Here is a 23,515-nt window from a genome sequence, read left to right as displayed (position 1 = left end):
ACCTGTTCACCTGGCACGAGGGTGCAGCCTCCGATGTGCCCAGCCCTGCCCACGTGCCACGGGAAGGCCAGGGTCGGGGAGACATGATGCCGGCCCTCCACCACAGAGCCAGCACAGGACAATGGGTAGAGGGGACACAGATGGGAAGGAAGAGACCAGACTGGTCAACCTGCACACCCATATGCACAGCAGCCAGGCTCACAGCAGCCTAAGGGCGGAAACAACCCAGCGTCCATCAACCGGGGGGGGGGGGGGGGGGGGGGATACACACACAACGCGTCTGCCGCGCACGAACACGTCACTCGGCGTGAGCAGGAGCGAGGCGCCCACACCCGCTGCCACGCGGACAGACCCTGAACACCTGATGCTCAGAGAGGGAACCAGACACGAGAGTCCACACGGGGTGTGAGTCCAGAACAGGCTCCTCCAGGGACAGGAAGGGGACTCCTGGGTGCCAGGGGAGGGGGGAGGGAGTGACAGCTAGTAGGGATGGGGCTTCTTTTTTTTTTTTTTTGGAGGTTTTTTTATTTTTGAGAGAAAGAACGAGAATGAGGGGGGGAGGGGCAGAGAGAGGGAGACAGAATCCGAAGCAGGCTCCAGGCTCTGAACTATCAGCACAGAGCCCGACGCGGGGCTCGAACCCACAAACCGTGAGATCATGACCTGAGCGGAAGTCGAATGCCTAACCGACGGAGCCACCCAGGCACCCCAAGGATGGGGCTTCTGTCTGGGGTGATGGAACGTTCTAACCTTGACTGTGGTGATGGACGCACCATGCTGTGAATAGAGTCAAAAGCACCAGACTGTGCACTTTAGGGGGTGAACGGTGTGGTATGTGAATCACATCTCAATAAAGCTGTCATTTAATTATTTGTGGGTTTTTTTTAAGGGCGAAAAGGAGTCCAAGAAAGGCAGGTACTGTATGATTCCAGCTCTGGGACATTGTGGAAAAGGCAAAGCCACGGAGACAGCAGGGGCTGGGGGAGGAGGGACTGAGCAGGCGTGGCACCAAGTTCAGTTTCAGGGCAGCGAGGCCCCTCTGACCCACAGTGGCGGGTACGTATTGCCACACGTGTCCAAACCCGCAGAACGCACGTCAGGAAAGAACCCTAACGTCACCCGTGCGTTGAACGTAACAGCCATGCCACCCTAGCAGGGATGCCAACAGCTGGGGGGGGTTGTACGTGGGAGGCGGGGTATACTAGAAATCTCTGAACCTTCCTTTTAATGGTGCAGAGAACCTAAGATCCAGGTCATGTCCTCACAGCCATGAGATCAAGCCTCATGCTGGGCTCCGGACAAGGGAGAGCCGGTGGGAGAGAGCCGGAACCAGGGAGAGCACAACCGGGCCCCTAGGGTCCACAAGGGGTCAGGAAGCCCTGACCGTGCAGGAGCAAGGACACAGACAGAGGCACAAATAGGACAGGGAAAGGGGCATTCAGGCTGCGGGCGGGAGGTGGCAAAGCGCATAATTCACAAGCCGGTCTGGCTGCTTCCTGAGGCCACTTCTGGAACCTTCCAGCAGGGCCCCCGAAGTCCACAGGAAGCTTGCACAATTATTTGCTGTAAGAGAAGGTATGTGTTGTGTGCCCCTCTCCCTCCACCTTGCCTGCCCAAAGCTGTGCACAAAAGTTCTGTTCAGGAACCATGGGGCAGAGAGGCTGGGCCCAGGCCTGCCTCATGCCAACGTGTTCGGCATCAGGTGCTGGAACATTCCACGCTTGGATTCGTTTTCAAGATCCTAAAATTCCAGAGCCTCTGGCCAGCTCAGTGGGTGGAGCGTGCGACTCTTGATCTCAGGGTTGTGAGTTTGAGCCCCACGCTGGATATAGAGATTACTTAAAAATAAAATCTTAAAAAAAGAAAAAAAAAGGGGGATCCTAAAGTTCCAGCGGAGGCTAATGGCATGAATAAAAAGTACAAAAGCCGAAAGACAGGTGATCTGCACCTCGTGGTAGCAGTCCTAACGTTAAAATTAAACTTGAAGTTAACATCTCGTAGAACCAAACTCTGCACTGAAAAATCCCTCGAACTACCTATTCTGGAACATGTATACGTGGTTTGGGGCCGATAACTCCATAAGTGACAATTCAGGTCTAGGCAAAAGTACCCACAGTATTTATGTCTGTCTGTCTGTCTGTCTCTCTTTTTTTGGAGGGACAGAGAGCAAAAGCAAGCAGGACAAAGAGGCTGAGAGGGAGAGAGAGAGAATCTCAAGCAGGCTCCACACTGACAGCACAGAGCCTAACTTGGGGCTCGATCCCACAACCGTGAGAGCAGGACCTAAGCCAACAAGACTCGGACACCCAGCCAAGCCACCCAGGCCCCCCGTCTTTCTTTTTCAGTCCAAGTATGCCTCCTGGACATTTGGAATTTTCGGCCACGCATGCCGTGCAAGGGCGAAATAAACACGTACACGATTTGACATCTAAACACGCTGGTTCCCATTGGAAACCGGGATTAAAAACTTGCCACGGCTACCACCGCTGCCCACTCTCTGTCCCCTCGTGACAATCTCGAGGGCTACTCTTCAGGGTGCAGGGTGCTGCCCAGAGGCACGAGAGGCCAGGAAATACACGCCCCAGGGCTTGACAAGATGTGGTTCTTCAGTCTGCTCGGAGCAGCCATTTCAGCGAGACGTGGGGGCGACAGACGCCAGAAGGGGCTTACCGTGGGCCTTGAGCCTCACACCAGGAGGGAGGGACCCACAGCTGGAGGAGGGAAGGGAGCACTGACAGGGCCTGTGGGTGAGCTGGGAGAGGGAGGAAGCAGGACACTGCTCTGCAGCCCTTCCCGGGGGCGCAGCCCTGGCCCCTCACCTGCCCTGCTTGGCCTCCAGGCTCTGCAGCAACCCGACATGCGGACAGGACACACGGACAGAGATGGGAGAGAAGAAAACACGTGAAGCCGGAGCCCAGATGCGGCGGAGGGGACAGGGCTCCCCGGTTCAGCGGGGAGAGCAAGGACAGCAGGTGAGCACCTCAAGGCCACGCACGACCCCTCCTCATCACCAGTAGCTCCGTGGGGCCTTCAACAGGGTCCGAGGGACTCCTGAGACCACACAGTTTGCGCACCCCTGCCCGGGAAAACCTCTCTGCAACACGGTGTCCTAGGGGACCTGTTCTAGTACATTCCGCGGCAATGCTGTTCCTGACAGGAACCCTGGACCCCGAATGGAGGCGGGAAGGGGTGTAACTGGCAGGCTACAGCCAGTGTGACAGTCCAGCCTGCACCTGTTTTTGTAAATAAAGTTTTATTGGGCTCCTCCTGAGACACGCCCATTCATTTGCATACTATCTCCAAGGGCAGGGGTGAGCAGTCCTCACAGGGACAAATATTTACATAAGGGGTTTGCTGACCCGGCTTAGCGGGAATGCCCTCCAGCTGGGAGCTGGGGGGAGGGGGGGGACCCTGCCTCGAACAGCCTGAAGGGCAGGACTCTGCTGCCCGACTCTGACTCTGCCCTTCAGGAAATCGGGGACAGCGACTCTGCCCTTCAGGAAATCGGGGACAGCGTTCAGGAAGAGCCAATTTGAGCTGGTGGGGTGCGGGGACACGAATGACCCTCGCAAGGCCGTTCTCAGGGCGCCACTCAGACTGATCCTTCAGACTGTCCTTAGCACAGCTTTTGAGGCCCGCGAGGCCGATTTAGCTGTTTTCCTAAAGTAAATTATCTACTAAATCAGTACTTCCCAAGTGGCGGCAAATGCAGGGAACGAGCCGGCCCCCCTGGCGTCAGCAAGGCCGAGGGGGAGAAACCCAGAGCCCACGGATTCGTTGCACCTTTACCCCTAACCGGCCGGACCTGGCCATGACCGCCCTGCTTTCTCACCAGGCCGCACGACAGCCACTTCCTTGGGCAGGGAACGTGGGGAGATTATGTGAAGAGCACAGCACTGCACCTGAGCTCAAGTCACCACGAAGGACAGCCATTGTCATTTTCATGGGCAGCCAAAAAAAAAAAAAAAAAAAAAAAAGGGCGCCAGATGCCTCTCGCCCTTGCCCAGGCTGGGCCTGCCGCCCGAGTCCCTGCCCCCATTCCGCCTTCTTGCATTTCCGCCAATCAAGCGACATAACCGCCAACCTATTCAGCCTAAACAACCCGGCCACGAAACCCTCCCATATCCTGGAGAAAGACTCAGCTAGGTTCTGCTTTATCGGCTCAATCAACCTCACTGCAGCCCTTGGACTACTACATGTTTCTTTTTGGGGGGGGGGGGGGTGCGAGGAAGGATTACAAAGACTCTAGAACATTCTGTGAAAACAGCACTCTTGCCCCCACTGGAAACTGTGCGGCTTTCTATCACCTGTTAGCTTGGTCTGTTTGCAGACTTGACTCACTGAGGTGCTGCTATATAGGCCTTTGTCCCCGTCCTCCCCCCCGCCCCGTCGCTGTCCACACCTCCCGGCAGCCAGGCCAGGGCCTCGCCCTGCATCCTTGGGGAAGTTGCATCACGCTCCAGGCTCGGCTTCCTTATCCGGAAGCCAGAAGTGACGACACATTCCCTCACAAAGCTGCCGAGTGGGGCCCGTCTCTCATCGCTGACATCCTGAAAATTAAAGGTACAACATACGTGTCTAACGCCCGCAGGTGTTCGTGTTAGCATCCCGCTTTATAACTTACACAGGAGTTGTAAGGACTTCTGTGTGGATCAGACATCACATTACGAACGAAGGGTGATGGGGGTTTGATTACGTGGGCGTAGACGTTTGTCAAAACTGCAAAGGGTCCGTCTGCTTTTGGTGCGTCTATCTCACTATGTACAAATGCCACCTTAAAAACACACACACACACACACACAACCACACACAAACTGATACTGAACTCTAATGACGGGCGTGCTCAACTATTTAGAGAGAGCGTGAACTAGCGTCTGCAACTTAGTTTCAAATGAGTTCCAAAACATACAGTGGCTTGGCGGACAGAGAGGAGGGCAGAGCAAACTGCAATGACGCGAATACGGAGACGCAAATGCAGAGAAGCGTCCGTGGGAAGGCCCAGGGGTGGGTGCTTAGGTGTTCATGGCTCTTGTGACTTTTCTGCAGGCTTGAAATGTAACAACTGTGACATGCGCCACCTGGGAGAAGCTCACAGCTATTCAAACTTGAGAGGACAGGATCCAGCCCACCTCTGAATTACACTGTGACCTGTTTCGGAGGTTCTCAGAAACTCCGCTCCACGAAGAGACTGAGTGGCTAATAGAAGTCAGCCTGGATGCCACAGAAATGAGCCGTTGCTGGAGGCGGAAGACAGAACCTCGGCAGAGGTTACTCACAGCCCTGCCTTTTTTCGAAGTCGCAGGCGACCGAACAGTCAAAGCCCCCAGTTCGCGGGACCGGCTTCCCCTCCCCAGGCAGGGCGGGCTCACTCAGATTCTTAAGACATTGAAGTCATCCTGCCTGTCGCACGAAGGAGGTGAAGGGTCTCCCAAGGGCACCACGAGCCCAAGAAATTAATCATCTGGTCTCATTTCGTGTTAAGCACGCTGGATCCTCCCAGCCCCCGAAACTCCTGGCGGGCCAGGCGCACTGTTGATTTCTCAATCGAGACACCAGATGGCGGCAGTACCCGCTTCAAACGCGACAACAAAGTCAGGCACGCGCACCCCGACTGAAGACTTTTAATCCGGTACAGTCGCTACACCGCTGTCCCTACCGCGCACCCAACTCTGGGATGGCCCCTGCAGATGGGACTGGCGCTTGCTGGCGTGCTAGCTTATCCCACGCCCAGGGAAATCCCACTCACGGGACGTGCCATCTCCCCAGAGATAGCGACAAAAACGGAAACCCCCCTGCCGCCCCTGGAGAAAGCGTCCCAAGTGTGGGCAGCTGGGAAAGCAAGGGTGGCCATTTTAAACGCCACCAGGGGCCCAGGGAGAGAGCGAGAAGAAAGGAGACGGAAAAGCGGGGCCCGCAGACCCGTGGAAAGCACAACGTCCCGCTCGCTCGGCACAGCGGGCCCAGAGCGGCGGAAATTCCTGGCGAGCAACCGCCATCTCCGGACTCTGAACAAGCTGATCCAAATTTCCAGAAAACAGATTCTGTGGGGTCAAACTCTAAACAGGTACAGGCCGTGGGCCAGCAGCGTGTGTTTCAAAGAAAAAACCTGCTCCCTTCCATCCCAGTGTCTGAGTAAGCCATTCGAGGCTCTTCCTCGAAATTCACGCGTCCCCCATTGGCCACCTCCAACTTCTTTCTCTAGAAATCGTTGGGAGGGGAGCTTCAAAAAACCGGGCAGGCAGAGTTAAAAGCCCAAACGCTACGGACTGGAGTGCCAGCTTCCTGCCCGGTCTGTCGATCTGCGAGTGGAGCCTTTGTTCCTGGCTCAGGCATTTGAGGTTTCTGTGGAGACGTGAAGCGGGACCGGACGAGGGGCGGGGAGAGTATATGTACTACGCCTGGACCAGGCAAGAACAAAGGTGCTGGGCGGGCGGCAGCCGGCGGGGCGGGTTTACCTGCTTGCCCCTGTAGAAAAGCCTCTGCAGGCCTGGCTCCACGTGGAACAGCCCCTGGATCTTCCTCCTCAGCTCCTCCACCTTGGTCAGCCTGGACAGAGAGTCCACGGTGTGGGCCACCTTGCCGTCCATGGTGCGAACCTGGATCCACATGGCGTCTGCTGGTGCTGAGGGGGAGAGAGCGGGACCCCTAGGTCAGTTCCGTTGCTGCTGCCACCGCCAGACCGTGCCATTCTCAGGTCACCTTGGCCTTTGTCCACCCTGAGGACACTAGGAAACTCCTCGAACGCCCTCCCGGCGCGTGAGTCCCCGAACTAGCCACAGCTGACCAGGGCCCGGCAGAGGAAGTGGAGGAATGAATGCATTAATGACCAGCAAGGGCGGAGAGGCGAGGAGGGAGAGTCAATTAGGGGAAGGCAATCGGCGTCTCGGACCACTCACTCCAACCCACTCCGCCTTTCACAGAGGGAAGACAATCATGTCCAGAGGAGGAAGGAGGACACGGCCGAACGGTGAGGGGCCAGGTTCGTTCGTTTATTTCTTCGTTCGTTCGTTCGTTCATTCATTCATTCATTCATTCTCTGAATTAATACTGACGCAAGGGGAAAACCCAAAAGTCCGGCGCGGGTTGGAACTTCAGAAGTCCCAGTAACTCAACTAAGTGTGACCCAAGGGGGACGATCCCCCCCACGCCCAAACCCCCGAGGCCCCGACCCCTGGCGCGCGCGCGCCCCCCCCCCCCGCGCGCGCGTGCGCGCGACGCGGCCGGCCCCGCGGTGGCCATGGCAACCGGCCGCCCCGTCCCGGCCGCCCCCGCGCGCGCCGCGCGACTCACCTCGGCCCCACCGCGGCCCCGCCGGCAGTCTCGCGCTCCCGGCACTCCGACCCACGGACTCGGAGCCTCTCTTATTCTCCCGCCCGTCCGCTCGGGCCACGCCAACTAGCCCACGCCCACCCCCACCGCCGGGACCGGCCGAGGGGCCCCGCGCGCCAAGTCCCGCCCCCCTTCACTTGAGCCGCCTCGCTCATTGGCTCCGCCGCGCCCGGCTGCCCCGCCCCGCTCGCTCCCCATTGGCCCAGGCGCGCCCGGGGAACTAAGGGCGCGCGAAATCGGGCTCGGGCGCGACAATTGAATCGCGGGGCGCCCCGCGCGCAGGCGCGGAGCCTGACATCCTCCCCTGCGGCTCACCAGGCCCTCCCCCACCCAGCGGGCGCGACCCCCGCGGGGCTCTGGGGACGTTCCCCTCGCCCCGGGCAGCGCCCGGGCTGCCAAGGACGACTCCCGAGGGCCGGCGGGGCGGGGGCAGAGCCCGAGACGGCGTGCACGGCAGCCACGCCGCGGGGCACGCGTGCGCCCGTGCTGGCCGCACGTCCCCGGGCCGCTCGGGAAAGTTTTCCAAAGTCTCCGCGCCCGGTGCACCGAGCCCTTCCCCCCACCCCCCGGCCCGGGCTGGCACCCCGATCCGTCCGGAGGCTCACCTCTCCGGCCGCCCCGATCCGCTCTCCTGCTTGCGCGCCTGGCCCGGCTGGGGATGGCGATGGAGACGCGTGTGTGGCCCCGGACCCCGCGCCGACCTGCCTGTAACCCGGAGCGCCCTGGACGGCCACCACTGCCCGCCGCGCTGCCAGCTGCTCTGATTTTTTTTCCCGCGAAAACTCGGCGTTTGGGAGTTGCGGGGCCGCGGGAGGCCGCGCCAGGGGCGGGCGCCTGCCTGGTGATTGGCCGCTGCAGTGGCGGGAAGCGAGAAAGGGGGTGGGGGGCGCCCCCTCCCCGATCCAGCCCCACTCCGCCCAGCCGGCCACGGCCCCGCCCAGCCCTGCGCGCTCTGCTGGGCGCGCCCAGTGTGCAACCCGGCCCGGTGGCGGGAGCTGGGCCCCCCTAACTACGTGCGTCCCTCGGGGGCCCTAGGGAGGGACCCCGGGTAAAGACCCCCTGACCTTTTAATTCCTTCCCCACAGCCCGTCTCCCCGGGCACGGGCACTCGCTGACAGTAGGGCAAGGAAGGCCGGAATCAGTGTTTAAACACCGCAGTGGGATGTTGGGGCCCCTCTGGAGACCGCCTGCACCCCGATGGCCAGCCTGATCGCCCCAAGCTCTATTTCCTGGCGTCAGGGCCTGCTGGAGCTCCCCACCCGCAGGGCTTGTTTGCTGGGTTTTCCCGCCTCGTTTTCCCGCCTTCTCCGGCTGTCCAGGCGGGCAGGACTGCCCTGCCCCCTCCGCCCTGCTTGCTCTGCTCTGGCCAGTCTTGGCGGGCACACAGTGACCCATGCTGGGCACCTACAAAGCGCCTGGACACGGTGTTCAGAGCTGGGGGGCCCAACAATGGGCAAGGCCGACCCCCGTTGGTGGTCTCCAGACGGGTAAATTCTTGTCTGGAGAGACAGGCAACAAATAAATAAATAAATAAATAAATAAAGCAAGCTAATCATTTCAGATTCTATTTGCAGCAAAGCCAGGACAGTGGCCGGAGAGGCATGTGGGAGTGGGCAGGGAGGACATTCCGGTTGAGGTGGAGAGGTGGCCTCTCTGAACAGATGACATTTGAGCTGCGATCTGAGATAGAAACCAAGGACAGATGGGTCGAGGAGGCACGGCCAAGCTCAGAGGCGGGAAAAGGCTTAGAAATGTGGGGGGGAGTGTAGCCAAGAGGCCAGCGTAGCTGGGCAGAGAGGGGATGAGGTCAGAGAGGTGTCACCTGGGGCCTCAAGGGCCACCAGGAGGACTTTGGTCTTCGTGTCTTGAGCGGCATGGGAAGCCAGTGAGCAGAGTCCCTTCTGCTGTTATGTCCCCAGGTGGCAGACAGAATCATGTCCCCCACAAAGATATCCCTGGAGCCTGTGAATACGGTAGCTTCCATGCCAAAAGGAAGTTTGCAGATTAAGTTACATTAAAGGTCTTTAGGTGAGGGAGATTATCCTAGATTGAGCAGGCTGGCCCCAAATCATCGCAAGGGTCCTAATAAGTGAAAGAGAGTGGCAGAAGGGCCAAGTCAGAGGAGAAGTGACCGGGGAAGGAGAGGTTGGAATGATGAGGTCATCAGGCAAGGAATATGGCAAGAGTCTCCCCCAGAATCCCAGAACACCTTGATTTTAGCCAAGCATCTCCAAGAGCTTACAAACCGCTTAGGAGACAAGACGGCCATGTCTACAGAAGACATCGTGTAAAATAAAGCAAGACACAGCAAAGACAATGAATGAGGCCTGCCGGAGTCTGCAGAATGGACATTTCCTGACACCTCTCGTGCTCCAGCGGCCCTCCCACTTAGGCATCAGCCCACGCGCAGATCAGGCACCAAGAAAACCGCTAGGGGGGCACAAGGCCTCGGTCTCCTTTTTTGCAAAATCATATATTCTTGAAGGCCATTAAGTCGCTCGACAAACTTTTACCGACACCCCTCTTGTCTGAACCAGGCCTGGAGCCAAGCCGACGTGGGTGGGCACAAGGTTCCTCCCGCCCTGGAGGGACTTTCCCATTCGATGGGGGAGACACGGGTGTAAAGGGAAGTGTCAGATGAGTGAGCAAAGTGGAGCACACGACACTCTAAGCATCTTCGCTCGGGACACACCAAACTTCATACCCTGGCCATATCCGTAATTTTTTTTCCGACTGGTGTAACTAGCCATTAAAATGACAATAGACGCGGGTGAGCCTAACCAGCGTATGAACCCTGAGAAGCGCGCGTACCGCACATGGGGGCCATCTGACAGAGCAGAACATCCCTTGGGGCTCGTTCCTCGTTCCTCTCCATCTCTAAGCAGATCTCATGATGCCTACCTTACCGGAGCGTTGCGAGAACTCTCCCCACCCAGGCCTCTGGCCTCCTGGCACGATGACAGGCGTTCCCAGTGTGGCAGGAGTGTTAGGGTCTGTGGCTGCTTTTGCGTATTCATTTGTTATTTCCTAGGAAAACGTGGTCAGGTTGTCGTTTCCCCAACCAGTGAGGACTTTGGAATTCCCAAGCCGTCCCGCCCCCCCCCCCCCGAACAACAGCCTCGTCTCCCCTCCCGGCCACTGGAGGCCCCTTCCCAGAACCCTGGCTGGATGATGTCACAGACAGGTGACCTCGCCGCGGCAAAGGAACTGGGACTCTCAGTGTCCTGGGGGAGGGGGGAGGATGTTCCTCCACCACCCCAACCCCCCATGTCTGTGGTGAAGTCGATCGAATTAGTGTTGCCCAAGGATGTGGTCTACCCGGCCGGCTCCAGCATAGAAGGGCAGGTGGTTCTGATGCTGAACAGCACCCTGGTGGACCCCGTAGTGAAGGTGGAGCTCGTGGGGAGGGGTTACGTGGAGTGGAATGAAGAAATCGGGGCATCCCGTGATTATAGCAGGGATGTTATTTGCAACAACAAGGCCGACTATGTGCACAAGACGAAGACATTCCCAGTAGAGGGTAAGGACGAAGGCAGCAGCCAACTCTAGCCATGATAGGAAGCTGGGTCTGGAAGGTAAACACATGTGTTAGTTGATCAACAAACCCCCAGGGATACCAGACAGGGGCAGAGGCCTGGGTCCTCCCCAGGAGGGAGGCTATGTATAACAATGACCATCAGATACTCACAACACGAAAATAACAAGACAGGAAGAGCTGAGCAGGACCCAGATATTCGAAATGAACTATCAAAGTAGTTCCCCTGGAAAATGCTGTCCTTAGCCCCGTGACCACTTTGGGAGGCCAGTAAAACATCTTTCTTGTGATTTTACAGATAAATCTCCCTCTAGCAGTGAACTCCGAGGAGACAAAGATAAGGAGTCCTATGGTCACCGGGAAAGAGAGAGGGGCAGGGAAGACATTCTAGGGAAAGAATAACTCGGCCCCGACTCCACGAGGTTCAGATCCAAAGTCTGGACAGACACCAGGGAGGCTGAGCTGCCCTGGAGCTACATGTCCTTTCCAAAATGTGTTCACGGGGGTGTTCCCGGGTGTTCCACAACTCTTGGCCAATGCTCAGCTAGACAAAGTTTCATTCTAGAATTTTAAAAGTTTTAGATGGGGAGGTCACGGAGGTCCCTTCAAAGAGGTGACTACTGGGCGGTGGGAGGGACACCAGCTGTGCAGATTTCTAGGGGTCAGAATGGTAGGGGCGGGCGCCTGGATGGCTCGGTCAGTTAAGCGTCCGACTTCAGCTCAGCTCAGGTCACGACCTTGCGGTTCGTGGGTTCGAGCCCCGCATCGGCCTCTGCGCTGACAGCTCAGAGCCTGGAGCCTGCTTTAGATTCTGTGTCTCGCTCTCTCTTTCTCTCTCTCTGCCCCTCCCCCGCTCACACTCTACTTCTCTCAAAAAATAAACAAACATTAAAAACATTTTTTTAATTAAAAAAAGGAAAAAGAAGGTTCTGGGGCAGGAACGGCCCCATGCCAGGCCTTACTGGCCAGCAGCCGTGTTGCCTCTCCGTGTCTCAGTTAACCTATCTGGAAAATGGGAGCCAGAAAGTCTTGCCTCATAAGATTGTTTTGAGGACTTAGTGACCTAATGGCATACGAAGGGCTTAGACTAGCGTGGGGCACACAGGAAGGGCGTCATAAGTGTTACTTTTTGCGAGCAAACGGTCCCCACCCAGACCTCCCCCAGCGTCAGATACCAGCCTTTCTGATTGCCCAGCATTCCTGCCCCGCAAAGCATGAGCTCAAGCCTTCAGTGGATTCACTCATTTATTTCACAAACATTTATCGAGCGCCTTCTAGGCACAGGGTTGTGCCCGGTACTGGGGGTGCAAGTAGGCGCTCAAGACGTGTTTGTTGAATGAATGAATGAATGAATGAATGAATGCGTGTCTGAGGGCGGGACCTCCAATTTTGCAGATCCAGAGTAGCGGTGAGCACATTCCTGTGGATAGCTTGGGGTGACCACCCCAGCCACATCACCCACCCGGGGCCATCCCCCTCCAGCCCGGCTGAGGCCTAGACCTGAGATCTGTTGACCATGCAGAGCCCTAAAAGCACAGAGCTCAGCCGAGCTCAGCCTAGCTCAGGGATGGGCGGGCCAGGCCCAGGACAAAGCCCTTGCCAAAATAATAAATAAAAAGTGGGGGAGGAAAAAAAAAAAAACAAAGATTCTAGAACCTTCTGATGGCATTGGTGTGTTTTGCTTTCAGATAATTGGTTAAGTGCAGGCAGCCACACCTTTGACTTCCATTTCAACTTACCTCCCAGGCTTCCTTCTACCTTCGCCAGCAAAATTGGCCACGTCTCCTACTTCGTGCAAGCCTCCTGCATGGGTCGGGAGCACGTTCTAGCGAAGAAGAGAACGTACTTGTTGATTCAAGGGACTTCAGACTTCCATCAAGAAAACGCACTGCAGGTAGTGGTAGGAGAGGAGCAGGGGTCGGACCTGTCCTCAAAGCTCACGGGAGGCAGGGGGAGGTGGGAAGGCAGGGGACAGAGGTGGCCCCCACCAGGAAGAAGGAAAAGGCACGGATGGTTGCCCAGGCCAAGTTCACAAAAGGTGAATCAGAAACCAGGGCAGGCGCAAGGCCGGGGCTCTCAACCCGGACAATTCTGCCTCCCCAGGGGGCACTGGGCGGTGTCCAGGGACGTTTGTAGCTGTCACAGCTGGGGGGAGGGGAGCTACTGGCATCGAGTAGATAGGGCCAGGGCAGCTGTTCAACACCCCCCAGTGCCCTGGACGCCCCCTACAGAGAACGAGTGGTCCCCAATGCCCTTGAGCCTGCAACAAGTCAAGACTAAGCAGAGACCTCCCTGTGACCCACGGGTGGAAGAGATGCCTGGATGCTCGGTGACTCTCCAGGGTCTTTGAGCCCTCAGACAGCAGAGATGGTGCCCCCCACAAAAAGAGGCATGAAAGGGGGTGGCCTCCGGGCCTGGAAAAGGAAAGGCCATGTGATGATGTTGGTCTGGCTAAGCAAAGGAGGTTTTCTAGATGGTTCCTGGAGGGCCAGGTGCAGAGAAGTCAAGGTAGAAGTCAAGGTGGGTGGAGTGACGTTGGGCCAAGTGACTTCCCTGGGGACTCTTATCAGATCATGGTGGCTCAGATGGCTGGCGTTTTAGTTTTCGAGATCCAGGTAGGAATCCCAGAGCCCGCCCCCCCCCCCACCTCCATTTCATGTTTCATGTAAATCCCGAACTTCCCACAGTGCCCGGCGCAGGTTGGAGAATGTGCCCCAGAATCTTGTCCCAGCCTCCGTCTCCAGTATTCTTATGCGTGTGACAAGAATCACCTGTGGCCCAGCCAACCTCTTGCGATGGTCCTGGAGGGTCTCAGGAAGGGTAGATGCTTGGAGGGGTGGACCAGCCCTGGGATGATCAGGCCTGAGCCCAAGGCCGCTTGACCGTCTGCCCCCTGTGTCACCCTGAGCGAACTATGGCCCTCCTCTGGCCTTCCCTTTGGAAATGTTGGTGCTGGGTCAGACCCAGCCTGTGACTCCGTTGACAGATATGCTATTAGCTGGGTGGCCTTGGGCAATTAACACCTCCCAGGGGGCCCCCGGCGGGGGGGGGGGGGAATCCGTTGAGCAGCTGACTCTTGATTTCAGCGCAGGTCACGATCTCGCATGTTTGTGAGTTCAGGCTCTGCCTTGGGCTCTGCACTGACAGAGCAGAGCCTGCTTAGGATTCTCTCTCTCTCTCTCTCTCTCTCTCTCTCTCTCTCTCTCTTTCTCCACCCCTCCCCCACTCGCTCTCTGTCTGTCCCTCTCTCTCTCTCAAAAATAAATATTAAAAAACAAAACAGAACAAAACAAAACACCCCGGCTCCCGGAGCCTTGACTTGACTGTCCTGACCTGCGCAATGAGAAGAAGAAAACTACTTCCCTCGATGGGTGCCTATGAAGACCCCAGAGTGTTCAGCACAAAGTCTGCACACCCAGGAGGTGCCCAGGAAGTGCGAAGATCTAAAATCAAGATCATAGCAGCAAAGGGAGTTATCACACATGCGTTTTGAGGATATGAAAATACTGGGTTTTTCTGACTACTCAGTACTGTCTTAACCAGACTGGTCAAGGGAGGCCTTTTTGAGGAGGTGACATTTTAGCAGAGAATTGAAAGAGAAGAGGGGGAAAGCCATGTGGACATCTGGGGTAGAGGGTTCCGGGCAGAGGGAGCAGTCCGTGCAAAGGCCCTGGGGCACAAGGCCCACCTCTGATGGAGGTGGGAGCCCTGGTGGGCAGAGGGTCGTCATTTCATTCCCTTCAGCTGCTTTAGGGAGGATAGACAAGAGGGGGCAGGGTGAGGGCAGGAGCTGGGGCACCAGGGCAGAGGTTACCACTCTGGTGCAGTGAGCAGTGATGGGGCTCAACCAGGTACAGGCAGATTCTTGACCCCAGTCTGCCCTCAGAGCAGCCAGAGGCAGTCAGGTGATGACCTTCCTCTGCCCACGGCCCTCCCCGTCTCCCATCTCATTCAGGGTAAAGGCCAAAGTCCCCGCTGCCCACAAGGCCCTGAGTGACCTGCCCCATCCCCGCCCTGCCCTCCCCTCTGCCCTCCCTCCCCTTTGCTCCCTCTGCTCCAGCCAAATGGGCCTCCTCAATGTTCGGCCAACACTCCAGGCCTGGGCCTGCCCCAGGGCCTTTGCACGGGCTGTGCCTTCCGCCTGGAACACTATGATATGATCTTCCTCTCCTTCCTCCTCATCCTTCGGATCTCTGCTCCGAGGCCACGTAGTCACTGAATAAACTGTCGCAACCCCAACAGAGGGCACTTTAGCTGCATCTATCCAAATGAAAGTGAACATGCACTTTGTCCCAGCCACTTCCCTTCTAGAAATTTCTCCTACTGATATTCTTTCACGCGTGACGTGACCTCCTACAGCAATGTTTTGGTGGCAAAAAAAAAAAATTGGAATCAGCCTAAATGCTCATTGCTAGGAGAATGAAACCGGCAGGGTGCTGTCCAAGGTATACTCCACCGAAAAGTTAAAGAGAAACAAAGACCGGACAAGGACGTGTCAGTCACGGGGTGGCGTGAGCGCTGCGAAGCTCAGAACCCCGGGCCCCGCGCGGCAGCCCGGTGGTGAGAGCGTGAAATGTACTTCCTTGCAGGTGTAGCAAACGACTCTCCGGAAGGAGGCCAGAGAAACTGACAAAACAGCCACGGCCCCCCTGGGAGGGGAGCTGGGGAGGGGGGAGGAGCAGACATTTCCCCCTTCCACTTAAAAAAAACGAAACAAAACCGCTTTATTGAGATACACTTCCCATACTTTATAATCGCCCTCCTCCAGTGCGCAAAGTCAATGACTTTTAGTGTGTTCACAAAGTCGTGCAGCCCGCCCCTCTGTCGATTTTAGCACGTTCTATTCACCCCAGAATGAAATCTTACGTCCCTTAGCTGTCACCCCTCAAACTCCCCACATCCCCTCCCCCAGCCCCTGGCAACCACGAATCGATCCGCTTCCTCTCTCCCTGGGTTTGCCAGTGCTGGACGTTCCATGAAAATGGAATCGTAGGGTACGGAGCCTTTGTGTGTCAGCTATCTCCCTCCCACCCGCTCGCCTTTGTGCCCGCTCCGTCTGTGATGTATCCTTTTTCATGGCTGAATAATATTCCAGGGCACAGATGGGACCCGATTTTATGTATCCATTCCTGCACTGATGGATACTTGGGTTGTCTCCTCCACCTCTCGGCTGCATAGAGTCGAGGTACTGCACAGGTCTACAAAGTTTTGCATGTCTCTCTTGGCCTGATACCTCGAGGGGCATTGCTGGGTCAGATGACGAGTCTGTTTAACATTTGAGGAACCGCCAGCCTGTTTTTCCACAGTGGCTGCCCTGTTTTCCCATTCCCTTTAGCCAGGCTCGAGGGCTCTGATCTCTTCACCTCCTCTCCACTCTTTGTACCTTTAAGAGTCTGGAAAGATGGGACCCCGTTGCCTCTTCCAGGAATCAGTACCGTTTGGAAAAGGAACTTGTCCCAGAGACATTTCCTAACCGCTGACTCTAAGCGAGCCCCTGCCCCACCTCTCCTTCACTCCTGCCCCCCACCCCCCGCCATTTTGCATCCCACCACAGCCTCATCGGAAATGACCTGGTTCATTTTCAATGTGCCAGTTATGCGTTCGTTCCCCCCCCCCCCCCGGCCCAACCAGAGCAGGGACTGGGCTGGTCTTACTTCTTTTTTAGGTTTTTTAAGTTTTTTTTTTTTTTAATTTAAGTAATCTCTACACCCAACCTGGGGCTCGGACCCACAATCCCAAGAGGCACACGCTCCTCTGACTGAGCCAGCCAGGCGCCCTGGGACTAGGCTTGTCTTAACTGCTACGGGTTTTCCTTGAACTTGGCACTAAATCGATGCAAACAAATACTGGTTGGATGAATCCCCCCACCCCCCACCCCCAGAGGCTCACCTATGCCAAAGGAATGCGGGGCTCTAAGACACTCCCAGATCCGGGAAATCCAATGTGGGGTTTGTACCCTCAACATTATTGGATATCAGTGGGCTTTGGCCACCCTGCCTGACCTAGCGTGGGAGGCCACTGGGCCATCGTTGGTATTTCTTGGCCCCTCTCTCAGCCACAGGCCAGAATTACAGGCTTGGCCTTGAGTTAGGGCAGCCAGTTCCTTAACACCTGCAGGGTTCTAACGCATGCGAGGAATTTTCGAATGAATGACTGGAGGGATTTAGAATAAAACTGCCTGCAATTAGCCTCCTGGAGGAGAGGGAGGCGGAGAGGGGGGAGGAGGCAGGGGGTCAGAGGCTGAGGGTAGAGGTGAGGTCACCTGGGGTCAGGGGTCAGCCCTAGGTCTCCAAGGGAAAGCAATCCTATCTGGACCAGTGTTTTCCAAACCTCAGATCACGCCCATTCATGGGTTGGAAAATCAATTTAATGGGATGCCAGTTCATTTGTATAAAATGCAAGAATGCATAAGGCCAAAATGGAAAGTATTAGAAAAAAGCCAATTTTGGGGGTTGCAAACGTTGTGTGTGTGTGTGTGTGTGTGTGTGTGTGTGTGTGTGTGTGTGTTTTAAATAGAAGAAGAAAACAGAACAGAGAATAAGTAGAATAGGAAATGAAGAAAATATGGTTGGTGGGTGGCAATTAATTTTTTTTTTAATGAAAGAATAAGGGCGCCTCGGTGGCTCAGTGGGTTAAGTGTCTGACTCTTGATTTCGGCTCAGGTCATGATCTCACAGTTCGTGAGTTTTGAGCCCCACATCGCGCTCTTCACTGACAGCGAGGAGCCTGATTGGGATTGTTTCCCTCTCTGCCCCTCCCCTGCCTGCTCTCTCTCTCTCTCTCTCTCAAAAAATTTAAAAAAAACCCTCAAATATATACTAAAGAATAGAATAAAATAGGTCAGAAACTATAAATGTGGTCGGTTGCAACAAGCTTTGTTTTTACAACATCAATGTGTTGGACAGAATATAATAGCTTTGAATAGGTAGACTCCAGAGTTTACCAGAAAAAAAATTAATCTGGTGGGTTACGACCAGCTAATGTTTTATAAATTTTGTTTTTATATGAAGCAAAATAATAGAATAAAGTAAGTCCACTAAGCATAACAGGAAAATGAATTCAGAAGGTTGCAATGAATATATTTTTTTCAATTTTTTAACATTTTCATTTATTTTTGAGAGACAGAGACAGAGGGTGAGCGGGGGAGGGGCAGAGCGAGAGGGAGGCACAGAATCGGAAGCAGGCTCCAGGCTCTGAGCTGTCGGTACAGGGCCCGACGCGGGGCTCGAACTCATGAACCGAGAGATCACGACCTGAGCTGAAGTCAGACGCTCAACCGACTGAGCCACCCGGGCGCCCCTGTGACGAACATTTTTAAACGAATACAGTAAATAGAATAGAGTGAAACAGAAAGTACCAGCAGGCATGTGTCATGGATAAGTGTTAGTTCATGACACGATTTCTCTTTCACAGACCTAGACGTAGATGCAAACACAGGTTGTGTTCTCTGTCTCGATATTAAAATCTGTGTGCTTGTGACATGCTCTTCCAAAGGAGCCAGCCAGGCGCCCCTGAAATCTACGATTTAACCATGAGTTATGGTTTAAAAAACAAAAGAAGAAGAAAGTATATATGACAGATACTGTACGTGGCCCGCAAAGCCTAAAATATTTGTTACCAGTTTCTTTACGGAAAACGTTTGCCAGCTTGTGGCGGAGAGCAACTCTCCTGTGTAAGTCCAGGAAGAAATGTCGTCCGGATGTCTGGATGTTCCTTCTAGCCCTTTTATGACATCTAACACATAGAAACTATGTAAACATCCATCTTGTAGAGGGGGGCTGCCTGAAGAAATAAACTATAAACTATTTTGCGACACGCTCAGTGGCCATGGTGAAAACAAACCAGAACAACAGGTGTGTCGATACAAATGCATCTCGAGCCCAGAATGCAGAGCTAGAAAAGCCAGTTGCTGGAAAACGTGGACAGCTTGATTTATTTAAAGCATTAAACTATGTAAAACAGGATTGTATGCTTCTCCCACAAGCAGATGCATTTGTACGTAATATGAAAGTTGACATGAGGGGCACCTGGGTGGCTCGGTTGGTTGAGCATCTGACTCTTGGTATCAGCTCAGGTCTTGATTTCAGGGTCGTGAGTTCAAGCCCCGTGCTGGGTACGAAGCCTGCCTAAAAAAAATAGAAGAGAAGAGAAGAGAAGAGAAGAGAAGAGAAGAGAAGAGAAGAGAAGAGAAGAGAAGGAAAAAAAGAAAAGAAAAGAAAACTTCATACGAGAATGACAGATGCCAGTCCGGAAAAGAAGGAGAGGGGAAAATGGGGCAAAGCACCCAGAAGTCACCCAATTTCAGTCAAATCAGTAACATTTCCTTTCTTCCACTGGTTAGAAGACACATTTGTGCTTGTTACATTATTCTTTCTAAAAAAATATTTTTTAAGTTTATTTATTTATTTTTGAGACAGACAGAGAGAGAGAGAGAGAGAGAGAGAGGGAAAGAGAGAACGCAGGGGAGAGGGAGGGAGAGAATCCCAAGCAGGCTGTGTGCTCTCAGCGCAGAGCCCAGTGCGGGCCTTGAACTCATGAACTGTGAAATCATGACCTGGGCTGAAACCAAGAGCTGGGCACTTAACCGGTTGAACTGCCCAGGCGCCCTGCTATGTGATTCTTTTTTTTTTTTTTTTAAACATTTATTTATTTTTGAGACAGAGAGAGACAGAGCATGAACGGGGGAGGGTCAGAGAGAGAGGGAGACACAGAATCCGAAACAGACTCCAGGCTCTGAGCGGTCAGCACAGAGCCTGACGCGGGGCTCGAACTCACGGACCGCGAGATCGTGACCTGAGCTGAACTCGGCCGCTTAACCGACTGAGCCACCCAGGCGCCCCCCGCTATGTGATTCTTTACACACTTTTTTCTGAGGCAATAATCTGGCGTAGGTCCCTCCGTGTATGTCGTAGGAGAACAAATGTGTAGGTACAACAAATTGATCACCGTGAAATTCAGGGTATTGCCCTTGGCAGGTGGGGTTGCCGCCTGGGCAAGTGTGAGGGACTTTGGGGGAAAACTAGCAAATTCCTTCTTCTTCTTGGAGGGAGGTTACAGGCGAGTTGACTTGATATTAATTCACAGTTGCATATTTGCTTTGTGGGGTGTTCTGTGTCTGAGTTTTTTTTTTTTAATCTGCAGATATGGGACGCCTGGGTAGCTTGGTCGGTTAAGCGCCTGACTTCAGCGCTTTTTCTCTCTGCCCTTCCCCCATTCACACTGTTTCTCTCTCTCAAAAATGAATAAATGTTTTAAAAAATTAAATAAATAAGTAAACATCCGCTGATATGATAAACCCCCCATTTCAGGATGAAGAGGGCCAGGGGTGGGAGGACAGCATTGGAGAGGGGCCCATGGGGGCCTCAACTAGAGCTTGGTTTTATTTGTTATTTTATTTATTGGAGTTTATTTGTTTACCTTGAGAGAGACACTGTCAGTGTGGAGCCCGATGCGGGGCCCGAACTCAGGAACCATGAGATCAGGACCCAAGCCAAAATCAAGAGTCAGACACTTAACCGACGGAGCCACCCAGGCACCCCTATTTTTTTTGTTTTAAATCGTGGTAAAATATACACAAAATTTACCACTTAACCATTGGTATCAAATACATTCACATAGTTGTGCGACACTGATATATTTTTAAATTTTTTATTTAAGTTTGTTAATTTAGGGGCGCTTGGGGGGCTCAGTCGGTTAAGCGGCCGACTTCGGCTCAGGTCACGATCTCGCGGTCCGTGAGTTCGAGCCCCGCGTCGGGCTCTGTGCTGACAGCTCAGAGCCTGGAGCCTGTTTCAGATTCTGTGTCTCCCTCTCTCTGACCCTCCCCCGTTCATGCTCTGTCTCTCCCTGTCTCAAACATAAATAAACGTTAAAAAAAATTTTTTTTTAAGTTTGTTAATTTATTTTGAGAGAAAAAGAGTGTGTACTCAAGCAGGAGAGAGAGAGAGAGAGAGAGAGAGAGAGAGAGAGAGAGTTCCAAGGAGGCCCCACACTCAGCACGGAGCCCAACACGGGGCACGAACCCACAAACCGTGAAATCGTGAGCTGAGCCGAAATCAAGGGTCAGGTGCTCAACTGACTGAGCCACCCAAGTGCCCCCTGATATTTTATTCCTTAAATGAGCAGCGATCTGGAACAAATCAGGAGAATTTGTAAACGCTGATGAAGCAAGTTGTGGGAACGCGGCAGCGGGGTGCTAGGCTCTGGGGGCGGGGGCAGCCCTGATGTGTAATGTTTACCAACTTCCCTGGTGAAAATACTCCCATCAGAGCCAGCTTCAAGCGACCAACTCGATGTCACTAATGGGGAGTCAGAGGGGCGTTTGCAAGGTTTTTTTGCACAATTTTTTTCCTCTCTCTCTTTTTGGTATGCTGAAGGGGAACACACACACACACACACACACACACACACACACTTGTAAAAGTATCAAGTTCCTCTGCAAGAAGATACCGGAAGCCAGCAAAAGTGGAGAGCGATTATTCTAAGCCCACCGCACATCACGCTGAATCCTTTAGAATATTGTTCACAAATAAAAAGTAAAACGTCACCCAAGCCACTCGGTAAATATAATGTGTGACTTTATCTGCAACCCAGCAGCTAAGTTGATAGAATGGCTTATTGAAACACGTTACATAATTTCAACTCTACAGTTTTCTTTTCGTAATTCAGAGCCCGGAATATTTTCTCCTAAAGTCTGAACTACCTGGGTAAACCCTAGGTCTCTGGCAAGACATCTCCTGTCTTCTAGAAATCCAATGACCAGGGGCGACTGGGTGGCTCAGGTGGTTGAGCACCTGCCTCAGCTCAGGTCATGATCTCATGGTTTGTGACTTCGAGCCCCCCATCGGGCTCTCTGCGGTCAGCACGGAGACTGCTTGGGATCCTCTGTCCCCCTCTCTGTCTGCCCCTCCCCTGCTCACATGTGCGTGCTCTCTCTCTCTCAAAAATAAGTAAACATTAAAAGAAGAAACAAAGTGGGGCTCCTGGGTGGCTCAGTCGGTTCAGTGTCCGACTTCAGCTCAGGTCATGCTGTCACAGTTCATGGGTTCGAGCCCCGCGTCGGGCTCTGTGCTGACAGCTCGGAACCTGGAGCCTGCTTCCGATTCTGTGTCTCCCTCTCTCTCTGCTCCTCCCCTGCTCACGCTCTGTCTTCTCTCCCTCTCAAAAATAAATAAACATTAAAAAAGAAGGAAGGAAGGAAGGAAGAAAGAAAGAATCCAAGGTCCAGAGAAGTCAAGCCACTTGCTCAGGGTCACACAGCAAGTAAGCAATGGAGGTGGGGGTAAACCAGGGTCTTGTGGATTTCAAAGGCTTCTTTTGCAGAGGAGGAAACTGATAGTCAGAAAGGCAAAGGGAATTGAGTAAAGGAAGCTGGGAGGCCGTGCCAGGCTCCCCAAGGCTCCCGATCCTCCCTCAGGGCCTCCTGCTTAGGAGGGTCCCAGCGGCTCCAGGCTTGCAGGAGCTATGGTGGAGGAACGTTAGGCAGGCGAGAGGGGGTCCCGTGGCCGTGACCCCTCACGGTTGCCCACCCTCCCCAGTTGCAGAGCCCTCTGTTCGTGGAGGCTGAGAAGAAAGTCTCGTACAATTGCTGCATGCAGGGTACCATCTGCCTTCAGATCCAGATGGAAAAGAACACCTTCGCACCGGGGGAGGGGATTGTCTTCACCACGGAGATCAGCAACCACAGCGGCAAGAGCATCAAGACGGTCGTCTTCGCCCTCTATGCCCACGTGCGCTACGAGGGCTTCACCCCCAAGGCGGAGCGGCGGTCGCGGGAGGACAGCAGCGAGCTGCTCCGGCAGGAGGCCAACACCCAGATCGCGCCCTTCGACGCCACCAAGATCGTCAGCACCCTCGACCTCCCGCAGGTGCTGTCCGTGAGCAGCAGCCCCCGGGACGGCGAGATCATGAGCACCCGCTACGAGCTGGTCAGCGCGGTCCATCTGCCGCGGTCCCTGACCTGTGTGAAGGCCAAGGTTCCCATCATCGTCACCGGCGCGCCCGTGGATACCGCCGGCTGCCAGCCGCTGGAGGGGGCAGCGTTACCCGTGAGCCAGGAGTGCCAGAATTAAGCGCCCAAACTTCTAAATATTAAAAGTTTTATTGGACGGTATGAGCAGCCCTTTCTTTGTCTCGTAAGACAGGCTTCAGATGAGTCACGGTGGATGGGGGGGGGGGGGCGGGGGACATGCCTGAACCTCCTTCTCACACCGAAGCCACTGAGGTATCGCTTTCCCCCGATGGCCGGGAGAAGACCAGGGGAAGGGACAAGACCTGGCAGTCGTCCCCGCCCCGGTTGGCGCTCCAGACCCATTTCCTTGCTGGGCTCTTACAGTGCCTAGACCTGGGGTCCGCGGCCGGGGTGGTTCAGCCCTCTGGGCATACCGGCGACGTGCAGTCGTAAGGGCTGTCCCCACGGAGGGGAACAGGGGCTACTCCGAGCATGGCGGGGGGGAGTGGGGGCCAGAGATGTGGCTCGCTGTCCTGCAATGCCCAGGATGGCCTCACCCCCGAGGATGACCCAGCCCCAACGGCCCACAGTGCCAAGGGGGAGAAACCTTGCGTTCATCATTTGGGCATAAAATTGGACACCAGAACAAATCCCCGATGGGTCAGGCGGTGCAAATCAGGGTGACCCCTCCAGTGTTTGTG

General features: G+C 54.8%; 2 protein-coding genes across 10 annotated transcripts in view; one reads left to right on the top strand and one right to left on the bottom strand.

Moving 5' to 3' along the window:
- The window catches only part of UHRF1 (ubiquitin like with PHD and ring finger domains 1), a 36,606-nt gene extending 26,181 nt beyond the window's left edge, over positions 1-10,425 (bottom strand). For 2 of the 6 annotated variants that reach the window (XM_042977850.1, XM_042977851.1), the window contains exons 1-2: positions 6,897-7,161; positions 6,456-6,622 (exon numbers count right to left, since the gene is read on the bottom strand). In XM_042977850.1, coding sequence (XP_042833784.1) covers positions 6,456-6,622; positions 6,897-7,017 — 288 coding nt within the window. In that variant the 5' untranslated portion in view covers positions 7,018-7,161. Of the gene's footprint in view, positions 1-6,455; positions 6,623-6,896; positions 7,162-7,290; positions 7,419-7,934; positions 8,190-10,230 lie in introns of those variants that run through there. The other 4 variants (XM_042977852.1, XM_042977854.1, XM_042977855.1 and 1 more) reach the window with 4 other exon arrangements.
- An 83-nt stretch (positions 10,426-10,508) lies between these two features.
- ARRDC5 (arrestin domain containing 5) lies at positions 10,509-22,976 on the top strand. 4 transcript variants are annotated; one of them, XM_042977858.1, is made up of 3 exons: positions 10,509-10,849; positions 12,553-12,758; positions 22,480-22,976. In XM_042977858.1, exons 1-3 carry the CDS (start codon positions 10,597-10,599, stop codon positions 22,933-22,935), a joined length of 915 nt encoding a protein of 304 aa, XP_042833792.1. In that variant the 5' UTR covers positions 10,509-10,596; the 3' UTR covers positions 22,936-22,976. The 4 variants fall into 4 exon arrangements, with proteins under 4 accessions (XP_042833792.1, XP_042833791.1, XP_007075206.2 ...); XM_042977857.1 differs by having other exon boundaries at positions 22,462-22,976; XM_007075144.2 differs by having other exon boundaries at positions 22,408-22,976.
- Positions 22,977-23,515: the final 539 nt, after the last annotated feature.

This window comes from Panthera tigris, chromosome A2 (assembly GCF_018350195.1).
Source record: "Panthera tigris isolate Pti1 chromosome A2, P.tigris_Pti1_mat1.1, whole genome shotgun sequence".
Classification (NCBI taxonomy): Eukaryota; Metazoa; Chordata; class Mammalia; order Carnivora; family Felidae; genus Panthera; species Panthera tigris.
This window is presented reverse-complemented; position numbering and strand designations above follow the sequence as displayed.

What these genes read in the sequence shown, in the direction of transcription:
- ARRDC5 (XM_042977856.1), top strand. Translation starts at nt 10,597, where the DNA reads ATGTCTGTGGTGAAGTCGATCGAATTAGTGTTGCCCAAGGATGTGGTC. An exon ending in GAAGACATTCCCAGTAGAGG is followed by an intron (nt 10,850 to 12,552) that starts GTAAGGACGAAG and finishes TTTTGCTTTCAG; the next exon opens with ATAATTGGTTAAGTGCAGGC. An exon ending in ATCAAGAAAACGCACTGCAG is followed by an intron (nt 12,759 to 22,401) that starts GTAGTGGTAGGA and finishes CACCCTCCCCAG; the next exon opens with TTGCAGAGCCCTCTGTTCGT.